The 12,799-nt window shown below is 62.1% G+C and overlaps 1 protein-coding gene across 1 annotated transcript in view; it reads right to left on the bottom strand.

The window, feature by feature from the left end:
- The window catches only part of MROH5 (maestro heat like repeat family member 5), a 62,057-nt gene continuing 49,475 nt past the window's right edge, over nt 218–12,799 (bottom strand). The window contains exons 24-34 of the mRNA XM_021090549.1: nt 8,829–8,916; nt 8,526–8,675; nt 8,186–8,323; nt 7,641–7,755; nt 6,855–6,998; nt 3,547–3,723; nt 2,885–3,040; nt 2,387–2,509; nt 2,158–2,260; nt 1,879–1,953; nt 218–1,605 (exon numbers count right to left, since the gene is read on the bottom strand). Coding sequence (XP_020946208.1) covers nt 1,508–1,605; nt 1,879–1,953; nt 2,158–2,260; nt 2,387–2,509; nt 2,885–3,040; nt 3,547–3,723; nt 6,855–6,998; nt 7,641–7,755; nt 8,186–8,323; nt 8,526–8,675; nt 8,829–8,916 — 1,367 coding nt within the window. The 3' untranslated portion in view covers nt 218–1,507. The remainder of the gene's footprint in view (nt 1,606–1,878; nt 1,954–2,157; nt 2,261–2,386; nt 2,510–2,884; nt 3,041–3,546; nt 3,724–6,854; nt 6,999–7,640; nt 7,756–8,185; nt 8,324–8,525; nt 8,676–8,828; nt 8,917–12,799) is intronic.

Below are 12,799 nucleotides of genomic sequence, written 5' to 3'. Positions count from 1 at the left end.
GAGACCGGACCTCCCTCCACTTCCAGACTTAGCCCATCTCCGTGTTCCTGGGGGCTTAGTCTCATTACCATTGGCTCCAGGAGCCCATGGGGTCCAGGCCCACCCAGCCCCAAGCTTTCACTAAAGCAGACTTTCTGGAGGAAGAGTCAACCCAAATGGGGCGGGGAGGGGGCGGCAGGCAGGAGGCCTGCCCGCGCGGTGCCCAGTGGCGGCCAGGGGCACCTGCTCAGGGAGACCAGGGCAGCCTCCCCTTTGAAGGGAGATGGCACCCCGCCCACCAACCAGACCGAGGGGACCCTCCCCCAGCCCCCTGGGTCCGGCCCCAGCCAGGGGGTTGCAGCAGAGGAGGGCCTGGTGGGCGCCCACGGAGGCCAGGGGACAAGACGGGGGAGTCCTGAAAGGCAGAATCACCCAAAGCCCCTGCTCGGGGCTGGACAACGGGCGTCCTGGGTAGCGGGGCCGCCAGCGCCACTCAGGGTTATTTCCTCCTTTCCCCGAACTCATCCAGGAAAGTCAGCAAGTCTGGGATGAGGTTATGAAGGCGCTGTATTCTTTCAACCCGCCATCCAAATTCTGGGGCCTCCGGAGCAGCCCCATCCCTGCCCCGAGGGGCTCCCAGGGCGGCGGTGGGGGGGTGCTGAGTGCAGCAGGGTCGGCCAGGGAGGCGCAAGCGAGAAGAGGCAGGGGGCGGCTGGGCTGGAGCCCTGGAGGGAACCCCGGTCGGCAGGGTCTCAGGACACTCCCTGGACGCACAGTAAGGGGGGGGCCAACCTGCCTATTTTGCAAGTGGGCAAACCAAGGCTGGGAGGGGAGGGCCCTGGTGAAGGTCATGTGGGGCTCCGGGGGCTCCCTGGGAGTTCGGGGTCAGTTTACTGCTGGACTCAGCCTTCCGAGGGGTCTTGGGAGAAGGTCTTACTCTCCATTTTACAGGTGGGACAGTCGAGGCTCAGAGAGCTGAGACCCCGCCTCAAGCCACACAGCTTGTCCAGGGCAGGCCAGGCCACCGGGAGGTCTGATTCTGGGTGCTGGCTGGTTCTGCTGCCAGGCCTGGGTGCCAGCCCTGACTGGACTCAGGCTGGATATGGAGGCGGAGGGACCACCCAGACCCCCCCCACTGTCAGCCCCTCAGTGACGGTGGAGCTCTAAGCTGAGACAAGCTGATGACCGCAGGGGCTCCTTGGTGAGTGGCCCTGTCAGCACCCAGGGCCCTGGCGGGCTGGGGCTCGCGCTCCGCTGGAGGGGACCCCACCTGATCCCCACGAGGGGAGCTGAGCTGTCCTTTGCGGGGCCCTGCACAGACTTCACCGTTTGTCTCTGGGGCTGCAGCCTTCCTGGAGGGCCCGTGGATGGTGGGCAGGGAGCGTACAGGGGACGCTTCTTTGTTGAATCTAGATCTTTCTTTCTAGTGGAAAAATGTTGTGCAACCAAGCTCTGCGGGCAGGGCCGGGCTGCCTGACGCGGAGGGCCTGGGGTGGGGAGGAGGAGGGTGAGGGAGGATGGCTGGGGGTCACTGCCGTCTGGCTGCCACCTCCCCAAGGAAGGAGGACTGCCTGGTGGCGAATTCGCGGATGCCGGGCTCTGGGTCATTTTTGAGATCTTCAAAAGCTCCAGGAGAAGAAGGACAAGTCAGAGGTGCCCACCCCCCAACCAGGTCCCATCTGCCCACCTGGGGTGGGGGTGGGGCAGGTCATCGGCGCCCAGACCCCGCCTCCTCGGCCTTCCAGGCTGGGGTGGGGGAGATCCCTTCTTCACCCCGCCCCATGCCGGCCCCTGGGGCTTGGGGGGGGGTGCCGACCCAGGGCCCTGCTTCATGCCAGCCTCAGGTGCCCATCCCCCCTGTAGATGCGGGTGGGGTGTGGACGGGGTGGGGCCTCTTACTGTACAGCAGCAGTTTTGTGTCCGTGTCATTGACCATTTGGGACACGGCCCGGGGGTGGTAGCAGATGGTATAATCTGCGAGACAGAGGGAGGAGCACGCTGGGGGTCGGGGCTCAGGCCCACCCGCCCCTCCCAGGTTCCCTCACTCCCCACCTTCCTTGTCTGTGGAGCCTGAGCTCCAGCTGCAGTGGTGTGGCAGGCGCTGGGGATGGGCGGCCAGGATGTGTGCGGGTCACTCGGTGGGGCAGGCCTGGGGACCCAAGCTCAGCCCCCGCTCACCTATGAAGAGCACTGCCCAGGTCTTGATGTGGTGGTGGCCGCTGTGCAGGTAGCTGAGGGCCTGTGCCAGGTGGATGCTGAACTCCTCCTGGCTGTGGCTCATCTGAGGGCAGGCCGGTCACTCGCCAGGGCCAGAGCGCTGGCCCTGCACAGACCAAGACCACCCACCAGCCCTGGGGAGCCCCAGCCAGTCCCCACCCCCATCCTGGCCCCCGCTGCGGCCGCTCACCAGGCAGGTCCAGAGGAAGTGGTGGGCGCTGAGGCCGCTCTCCCAGGCCAGTGCGCAGAAGAGGGTGTGCCGCAGGCGCCATCGGAGCAGCACGGAGCAGCGGTAGAAGGTGAGCTTGGCCTGCTGTGGGCACCGCGGGGGAGGGGTTACCGGCCGAGGGGGCGGCTCTGAGCAGAGATGTGTTCAGTGGCCTGGTGTGGCGCGTGGGCTGGGCCGCAGAAGGGCTCAGGCTGTATTGCAACAGGTTCAATGAACAACCTGAGCCCCCACGATAGGCCAGGCACTGGGGACACAGCAGTTAGCAGGAGAGACTGTGTACTGGCCAATGTGCACGTGTGTGTGCACGGGTGTGTGCTCGTGGAGAGAGTGGGGAAACCAACGAGGGGGCCAAACCTGCCGCCCCAAGGAGCACCCCTTGCTGTCGGGCAGCCCCACTGCCATCTGCAGACCCCCGGCCCTCAGCCTTGCCCAGGCCAAGGCCGGTTGGTGGGCACTGACCGTGACGACGGCCGGACAGCTGTCCTTGAGGTGCAGGAGCAGGGGTACCATGCTCTGGTGCACCTGGGTTCGCAGGCCACTGAGCGCTCTGCCGGCCATCGCCGCCACCAGGTCCCCAAACAGCGCCATGGCTGCTGCCCGGATCCTGTCCCGCTCCTGCAAAGTGGGGGCTCAGAGCCACAGCCAAGCCTGCCTGGGGGTCCTGGCCCCCACCCCACTTGGGGCCCTTCGCTCTGTGCTGGGGACGGGCTCAGTCCCCTCAGCGGGACCCTGTTCCCCGGCTCGGGGCTTCCAGGGTGGGTCACGGGCCGTCTTCAAGAAACTAAAATCATCTCTCTCCCACTCACACTCACGTCCCGACGGCCCAAGTGTCATGAACGCAGTTTGGAGTGGGGCTTATCCCTCTCATTTCCCAGGGAAGGCTAATCCGCCGTCGCGGGAGTGGGGCAGGTCAGGAAGGGGACAGGTGGGGTTGGAGAGACAGTGTTGGCACCAGTTCAGCCACTTGGAGAGAGATGAGTGCCACCTGGAGGCCCCCCAGGCGGCCCACCTGCGCAGGGTGCACACCCAGGGCGCTCCTGGGGCCTCCGCCTCCAGTTGGACGGTGGCCTGGGGTCCTCCAGGGAGCAGGGGAGGCCCAGGAGGGGCATGGGCACACTCACATCGTCGAAGAAGGCGCGGGCATTGGTGGCGATGGCGAGGCTCTGGGCCCCCGGGCCGTGTGTGCCCAGGTGGTGCAGCACGTCCGACACGGTGCCCATGAGACGCACAACCACCGGCTCGCTGCTCTGGAAGAAGCCGTCGAGGAAGGGCGGCAGCTGGCTGCGGAGCAGGCTTCCCTGTGGGAGGCGGGGGCAGTGGGCCGAGGGCACCAGGACCAGCCGCCCCTGCGCCCCTGCACCCGCAGCCCTGTCGAGCTGACCCAAGACAAACCCAGGCTCTGCCCCTTCCCAGACCCCCTGGGCCCCTGCCCTGCCCCTGTCTGGCTGGGATCCTGCCTGGCTCTGCCCTCCAGGGAACTGTGCTCCTAGCCCTGGCCCATCCACTGGCAGCTGTGGGCTGTGGGTGGGCTTTCTCTCTGTTTTTGTTATTTTTTTTTGGTTTTTAGGGTCGCACCTAAGGTATATGGAGGTTCCCAGGTTGAATAGGAGCTACAACTGCCAGCCTACACCACAGCCACAGCAACGCCAGACCCGAGCTGCGTCTGTGACTTATACCATAGCCACAGAAACACCGGATCCCTAACCCACTGAGTGAGGCCAGGGATTGAACCTTCAACCTCATGGTTACTAGTCAGATTCATTTCTACTGCGCCACATGGGAACTCCTGGGCTTTCCCTCTCTGAGCCACTTGGCGTCCTCCAGGGGCTAAGGGAGCCTTGATCAAGTCCTGGAGACCAGCCTCCCCTCGCTCACCCACCCTGCCTCTGCTCTGACTCCCGGCCTCCCCGTAGGTCAGAGGGAGCCTGGTGGACTGGGCATGACAAGGTGGGTCATGTGGGCACACGTTGAAGTCACTGGCACCTCATGTCACAGGGAGCTGGGTGCATAGAGGGGGGTCTCCCGACTGTCCCTGTTGCAATGACCTTTTTCCATTTGTATGTTACTTTAAAGAGGAAAAGCTAAGTTCATGTTCAGCCAGTTCTTTCTGCTCCTCTTGCGTGCGGTGTGATCAGGAATTGTCTGAATCAACTGTCAGAAAATAACACGGTAGCAAATAGTGTTTCCTGCCATCAGGCCCCTTATCAATGACTTGGGTGCAAGCCAGGCGGATTTTTACAAATTTTTTTGTCTTTTTTTTTTTTTTAGGGCCACACCCGCGGCATATGGAGGTTCCCAGGCTAGGGGTCCAATCAGAGCTGTAGCCGCTGGCCTACGCCACAGCCACAGCAATGAGGGCTCCAAGCCATATCTGCAACTTACACCACAGCTCACGGCAACGCCGGATCCTTAACCCACTGAGTGAGGCCAGAGGTTGGGCCCATGTCCTCATGGATGCCAGTCGAGTTCGTTAATTGCTGAGCCATGATGGGAACTACCAATTTTTACAAATTTAAAACAGTAAATTTTAGGCAACTTCGTTGGCTTCCTAAAGAAGATCTGTTTGGCTTTACAATATTAAATTCATTTTCAGCTGTTCACTTAACAGCACCAAACACTTTCTAAGCACCACCTGGGTGCAGCCAGGGGCTTGGGAGCCAGGTCCAGCAGGGTCTGGACAGCGGAATGGATTCTGATGGGGAGCACCCAGTGTTGAACCTACAACACGAGTGCGTCAGCCGTTGATGAATGAAACGATCCGTCAGGGCAGTGGGTGCGGGGGTGGCACAGGTGGTGGTTAGAAGGTGTTTTTTGTTTTTGGCTGTGCCCTCGGCATGTGGAAGTTCCTGGGCCAGGGATTGAAACTGTGCCACAGCAGCGACCTGAACCACTGCGGTGACAACACCAGATCCTTAACCCGCTGAGCCACACAAAGACTCCGTAAAGTTTTAATTTTTGTCAGTAGGATCAGGACATGTGTCACTGAGAAGGTGACAGCTGAGCAAATTCTTACAAAGAGGTACCGGAAGAGCATTCCAGCAGAGGGAGCAGCGCGTGCAAAGGCATGCCTGGGTGTCTGTGGGGTTTGTTGACTGAATGAACTTAAGTTTTGGGGCTAGAGGAACTGGATGGGTGGAGTTCCCATCAACTGAGACGGGTGTGAGTGTGTGTGTGTGTGTGTGTGTGTGTGTGTGTGTGGGCGTGCGTGCTATGGGAGGAGCCTGTTTGGGGGAGGGTTTGTTGCACAGGTTAGTTTGAGATGCTGCTAGAATCCAAGAAGTAGGCTGGAGTTCGGGGCTGTGTTTGGGATTCAGGTTTGGGAGCGATTGGCTAAGAGATGGTCCTTAAAGGTAGGAGCGAGCAGACTGAGAAGAGGGATGGGGAGAGGGTCCAAGAACAGGAGGAAAAGCCAGTGGCGCTGACCAGGCACCACCCTCATCGTGGGAGAAGGACCGAGTGAGGGAGGGGTTCTGGGGCCCAGTGGGTGGAGCGACTTCAGGTCAGCTGTGAGTCGCGGATGTTCGCCGGAGGGTGTCTGTGTAACCTTTGGTGGCTACACCTGCAGTGTTTCCAGTGGACTCTTTCACTGAGATGTGGGTATTATGCTGGGAGCATCTTTGTAAAGCAAAAATATAATTTCTAACGAGGACGAAATGGCCAGGGCGCCATTCCTGAAAACAGCGTCAGATCTGGGACCGTCAGACGACAGTGTGGGCTGAGGACTTTTGAGCGGGTCGTCGGGGTTCCTTCTCCTGAGGTGAGTAGTGGGAGGGGGTGGGGGGCCCTGCGGAAGTCAACCCTTGTTCCTTGGCGAGAAGACCACTTTGTGGCCGGGCCTCTGGGAGCCCCGAGGGGTGGACTTTCCCACCCTTCCTGTGCTGCTGGGACCGCTTGGCCAACTGCCCTGGAGCAGAAGCCCGTGACCCATGGGTGGTTGTGCCTGCTGGCTGGAGTGGGCGTGGGGGTGGCCGCCCGGGCCCCGCAGAGAAGGGCGGCACCCAGGGTGGGGCGCAGCGAACCAGGAGCCTGCTCCCAGGGGCTGCAGAATGGGACGGCCACGCGGCTGGAGAGAAACGCACTTCTGCCTCGGTGAAGGCGAGGTTGGTTTGGGACTTTTGCAGGTGGCTACATGCGGGTCTCCCAGTATCCGTGCCAGCGCCCAGTTAGTGAGATTCGTGTTTAATGGTAGAAAGGGAAGCTCCCCTCTGTGGGCCTGCCTTGGGGTGCCACCTGCTGGGCGCCTCGGGGAATGGATGCCGCACCCTCCCGCAGCCCTGCCGAGGGGCCGGCACCGGCTCCATTCTACAGGTGAGGAAACTGAGCCCCGCAGAGGGGAAGTCGCGTGTCCCAGCCACACTGCTGGAAGGGACAGAGCCCGATGCCAGCCCAGTGGGCCTCGTCTACACCGCAGCCTGGCCGCTCCCCTTACCTTCTCTGGGTGGAAGAGGATGTTTCCCAGGCCCTGCAGGCTCAGCACGCGGACCTCGGCGCAGGGGTCCCTGAGGCTTTGGGCCAGCACCGTCAGGGCTGCCTCTTTGGGGAGCACTTCCAGCAGGGCAGGGCTGTAGAGGAACTGGGCAGCCCCAGGGCAGGCGGGTCAGGCCGGGCACCCTCTCGGAGGGAGCCTCACCTGATCTGGGGGCCAGGCTCTAGGCCCAGGGCCCGGGCAGGGGGGTTCGGGGAGGGTGGCTGACCTGCTCTCTCGGGAATCTTGGTCAGTGAGTATTTGAAACCCACCTCCGAGCTGGTTCAATCCTTCCATATATAGCTGGGGAAACTGAGGCCCAGAAGGGGCAAGGGCCTCGTCTGAGGTCACACAGCGAGGCTGGGAACAGACTTCAGCAGCCTGGCTCCTGGGGTGCTTGAGGACAAAGCTCCTGGAGGGAGGCCCACACATTCCGACCGTGGGTGGGATGGGGAGTGGCACGGGCTTTGAGGAGTTTCCTCTACTGATGGCCCTTATGGAAATGACCCCCCCATGCCCCAGCTGGCAGCTGTGAGGCTGGCACAGCGCTTGACTGCTCTAGCCTTTGCCCTATCAGCTTCACAGTCTGGGGGTGGGACCCCAAGATGTCAGGCTGCAGGCTGAGGGGTGCCTGAGAGGTGGGCAGCCAGAAGCAGCCCCGACCATGGGCTCTGAGGAGCCGGGAGCAGGAAGGAAGAGTGGGGTGTGTGCCTGGCGGGTCCCGGTGTGGTCCTGAAGGGGCCCCCCCACCTCCGTGAGGATGACGACGGCCGCCTTCCTCTCCCGCTCCTCCTGCCTCTGCAGCCTGGGCAGCAGCTGGGTGGTCACCGCCTTGACTTGCCCACAGCGGTTCTGCACCAGGGCCCTGGGGCACAGGGGGAGGGCAGGACCCTGTGTCCACTCGCCCACCACCACCCAACCCAGCGGGAGTCACGGAGGGTGGGTAGGCCCACCCCCGCCCCGCCCCTCTGCCCGCTTCCAGCTCCCTCTGCCCCACTGGCGGCCCCCTGGATGCCAGGCCTGGGCCGGTCATGGGATAGATGGGCACCCACCTGGCCCTTGTCCCCTAGGAGGCCTCAGGCCAGGGTGGGGGCAGGAGGACAATCCCCGCATCCTGGGCCCCCAGGTGTGCATGTGAGACAGGGCGGGTCGCTGTGCTTCCGTGCCCTGGAGCCCTGTATGCCCGCGTGAGTCTGTGGGCTCCTGGGCTGGCCTGGGGGTCACTGCAGTCCATTGCCCGGGCTCCTGGTCAGGGTGACCGGGCAGGCCCCTCCCCAGCCTGGCCCCGCCCCTACCTGGCGAGAAGGCCCACGCCCTGCGGGTAGGTGTGGATGGTGGCGAAGAGCTCCCAGGTGCCCTGCAGCTCCAGGAGGGCCAGGTCCTGCCAGTGCCCGGTGCTGGACAGCAGGCTCTTCAGCGCCTCCAGTGCCAGGCTGCGGCAGAGCGGGGGTCACCGGCCAGCCCTGCCCGGGGAGGGGACCCGCCACCCTCCCTGGAAAGGTGCCTTCTGGCTCCCATCCCGGCTCAGGGTCGGTAGCACAGGGGTCCTTGGGGCAGCTCGTTCCCCCTCCTTCAACAGAAATGTTGGCGTGTGGGATGGGTGTGGGCTATGCTGAGGGTGGGGGCGGCACGTGCCCAGTCAGGCCCAGGCCTAGCACCCCAGGGTGCTGCTGGAGAGCGGAGCACTCCTGAGGGGGCGGGCCCAGGGGACGCTCTAGACACATCTGGAGGGTGGTGCCTCTGGAGGCAATAGCTGTGTCCACAGCTGGCTGTCCAGGGCTGGAGCTGTGGGGACAGGGCCGGGGAGACCGCAGAGGGGGTGCAGCAGAGGGGAGGACGCTGGGCTGTGGCATCGTGGGAGCCCAGGGGAGGGTTCATAGCGACTCCTGAGGACCAGGGAACCCGGGTTCCTTGGGCTGCCTGCACGCCTGCACTCACGGAGGAGTGCCAGAGCGGAAGCACGGCCAGGTGGTGTGCTGGTCAGGGACAGGAGCTGCCCAGGCACCGCCCTGGTCCCGCAGCCCAGCTGGGGTGGCAGAAGCAGAGTCTGGCCAGGTTCTGGCTCCAACCCTGCACAGTGGGGCTGAGTCGCGGGCCCAGGGCTGCCCTGGGCCGCAGGCAGCCAGGTGAGGCCCGGGAAGAGCGCTCTGTGGCCTGTCTGCCTCCCCAGGTACCCTGCCCGGGGGCATCACCTGGATGAGCAGGCGCAGCCCTGGAACTGGGCTGTCGGCTCGGACCACGCACGGCTCTGATGGAATTTGCAAAAACCACATATGAAGGGCTGAAATGCCACTCCGCCAAAGTCCCCGGTGGCGCCAACTCAAATGTCAGCCGGCCTGTCATCCGGCCCCAAGCGGTGCCACTCAAAGAGGTTTTCCAGGTCACTGGTCTCAGCCAGAGTGACGACGGTTTCCGGAGAAGGGGACTCTGGGCGCGGTGGCATTTTGTCTGCTCTGTGACGGCTCTTGGAAACTCCGGGTCCTGGGGCGCTTTGGGCCCCATCTTTCACGGTCACTGTGTCCCTGCAGCCGCACCAGGGCTTCTGGGAAGATGAGTTCGGCTGGGCTGGGAGCGCCCTTGTTGGCTGGGGTGAATAAACCCCCTGCGGGTCCCAAAATCTAAGACCACCCCCAGCCCAGGATCCCTGGCAACACAGAGGGACCCTGTCGCCTGAAGTCCTTGCAGCCCCGTGACCAGCAGAAGATGGAGCCCCTGGGGACGCCTCTCTCCTCCGTGGCCGAGGTCGTGCCCTCCTGGAGCCTCACCCCAAGGGGCACATTAGACGGGGTGGGAGGCAGGATGCGGATGTGTGGGGAGCTTGCAGGGTCCGCTCAGAGCTGAGGCATCCTGTGTACCAGTGCCACCGGGCACGGACTGCAGATGTCCCCAGGTGATGAGGAAGTGGGACACCATCCTTTCCTCTGGACCCAGAGCCAAAAGACACCCCCGCATCAGACGTGAGCAGCAGGAGGCAGCGCTCTGTCTCCTCGTCTCTGCACGTCGCCCCAGTGCCAACCGCAGCTCGTCCTTCCCTCTGCACGGGCTCCCCGAGGCTCCCCACTGCTCTGGGGTGAGCCTTGGGGTCACCTCCTTCCTGTCCCTTCCCCGTTGGGGTCCCCTGGCCCGGAAGGCCCTCTGCCCCACACGGTGAGCTCTAACCACCATTCGGGTCTGTGCTCAGAGGCCCAGTTCTCAGCAACCGTGTGCCGGAGGCGCCCCCGCCCCCGGGTCATCAGGGCACTGTCCATGGTGTGTCATGTGTCCCTGGGCTGTTACTTGATGCTGTCCACATTCCCCTGGGGCAGTGAGCTCCTGAGCACAGAGACAGCTCCCTGGTGGCGTGGTGAGCCCCGTCTGTGACACAGCAGGCGCCACCGCATTCATTAAGTAAAAGAGTGGGGCACACGGCATGCTTGGCAAGCGCTGGCACAACCATCAACAGTCCCTTCAGTCCTTTCCTCTTTTCCACCAAGAGCTGTGGGGAGCACGGAGTGAAAGGGAGGCTGAGGTGGGGCCAGGGGCCGGGGAAGGAGGCAGGTCCGCGCAGGGCTGTGGGGACACCAGGGAGGTAAGCGGAGGACACGCTGGGACGGCGCAGCACACCTCCCCGTCGGTCCCTCTCCGCTCAGGATCCCTGCTCCCCCCTGGGAAGTCACCACCCTCTGCGGATCCGAGGAAGCAGGAGGCCCCCTGGGCCCGAGGCCACATCAGCCCAAGTGAGCAAGTGGAGGAGAGGAACTCGAACCCTAAATGGAGGCCCAGAGTGGCCGGAAAAGAGCAGCCCGGTCTTTTGCTGCACCCGGTGGGGAGCGGCCGCATGGCACAGATGGAAAAACCAGACCGTGAGCTGGAGAGAGCAGCTCAGTGGGCTCGCAGGGGGGTTAGGATGTGATCTTAGCTCTCAGATCCGGACCCCAAACAGCATAGCAGTATTAATGGTGTATTCATCGCGGGTCAACTGCCAAAACCCAGGACCATGTATAGTGTTTTAAATACAAGAGCTTTAAATTAAACTTAATAATTATGTTTAAAAGAGGACTGATCAGGAGGTGAGAAACAAAAGGAAGCGTCCCCGTGCTGCAGTGAAGGATTACTGAACATTAACTTTATATAGGAGCTTCCTGGCAGCCAGGGCAAAAAAAGGAAATTTGTTGAAGGGAGTGTCTTTGAAATAAAGAGAAAGGAGACGCTCCACTGCCGTTAAAGAGACTCAGCCCACAAGGGATGAAACAAGAGGAAGAAGTCCTACATGGGGCAGGATGGAAATTGGGCTTGAGGAGGGCCTGGCTGAGAATGGACCAAAGCAGAAAGTGTCTCTAAAAGAAAGGGATTTTGTTCATTGGAGATGCAGAGGAATGAGAAGGGCCCATAGGCAGGGCTGGTAACACTTTTTCCTGTCCTGGCAGCAAGCCCTGCCAACCCCTACTTGCTGGTCCTGGGGCCAGTCCAGCTTAGCAGGATGTCAGGAACTCCAGACCCCAGCACCAGTCTGACCCTGCCTTGAGCCTGCCGCAGGTGTCCCGGGTCAAACCACTCTGCGGGGACCCCCCACCAGACAGGGGCACTCTCGGTAGTGAGTGCCCTGATCTCCTTGGCCCTGGACTTCCTTGATGGTAACATCGCACCTGCCTGGCATCACCACAGTGGCCCACCTGGGCAGTGCTGCCCTCCGAGGGCCCGGGGTAGCAGCTGCCCTCCTCAATGGGGAGCCAGATGAGAAGGGCCAGTGGGCCACTGTAAGGGTGCCGTCCTTCTCGGCTTGATTGGGGAGGAGCAGGGAGGCTTCTGAGCACAGGCACCACCTGATCTGATTTAGGGGCAGCTGGGGCGGGGAGCAAGTGGGGGCGGGGGGAAGGGGGGAGCAGGGACAGCTGGGGAGGCTGGACCTGTGCGGGGTGGGGAGGAAGCTGATGGATGGAGGCGGCTCATCACAGCCTTCTCCTAACCCTCCTATTTCTGGGAGGAGAATGTTTTATTAGCTTATTAGGGAAGATTCATGCATTTTGCATGGTTGATTTGAATAAAAAAGGAACTTAATGCACATTCGAATTCAGAAGCAATATGAGAAGAAGTGACATTTTTTTCCTGTGACGTGCCTTGGGGAGAGCTGTTAAAACTGACAAATTGTCGGGAGCTCACATCATAATACAAACAAATGAAAAGAGTTGGGCCCCGGCGGTTTTGAAAGAGTTGCTTGGTGGGTTTCTCAAGATGTGACCTATTGTCCAGAGGGAAGGCAAGGATGCCAGCTCGTGCCATGGCCTGAACGTGGCTGGCGGGGCACGGATCCTCCCACGCAAATCCTGTCCACGCCGGTCAGGCATGTGGGGCAGACGGACAACCGTCTATGTCACCAGAGCAAAAACGTGCCAGGGTCCAGAGCCCTGTGGACAGGGGCCGAGTGGTGGCAGGGCAGACACCTCTACCATCCTATAGGCTCTGGCTTAGCAACGCGTGGACATTCTGTGTGGCTCAGGGGAAGCCTCTGACCCTCTCTGAGCCTCAGTTTCTTCATCTATGAAAGGGGCACATTCATCTCGCAGAATCCCGCAGGGACCACAGTGGGTGAGACATGGTGCCCCCTGTGGCACCTGGAGTCCCCATGTGCCCGCTGTGTCCGGGTGTCTCTGCTGCCAGGCACCCACGGTCACCGGGAGGCAGGATGCCCCCTGCGTGCTGGCTGCCGTACTGGCCACAGCTGTGTGTGGAGTCACATCTGATGGGGACGCAGTTGTGTCCCCAGAAGCTGTTTCAAGTCCTGACCCTGGGTCCCCATGCGTGTGCGCTCGTTTGGAAGTTGGGGCCTTGCTGATGGAATCAAGCTAAGATGAGGTCATTGGGGTGGCCCTAACTCATCATGGCAGGTGTCCTTAGAAGAAAAGGGAAATTTAGACACAGAAACGCACAGT

This window comes from Sus scrofa, chromosome 4 (assembly GCF_000003025.6).
Source record: "Sus scrofa isolate TJ Tabasco breed Duroc chromosome 4, Sscrofa11.1, whole genome shotgun sequence".
Lineage (NCBI taxonomy): Eukaryota > Metazoa > Chordata > Mammalia > Artiodactyla > Suidae > Sus > Sus scrofa.
Note: the sequence above shows the minus strand (reverse complement) of the source record. Positions and strands in the feature narration are given on the sequence as shown.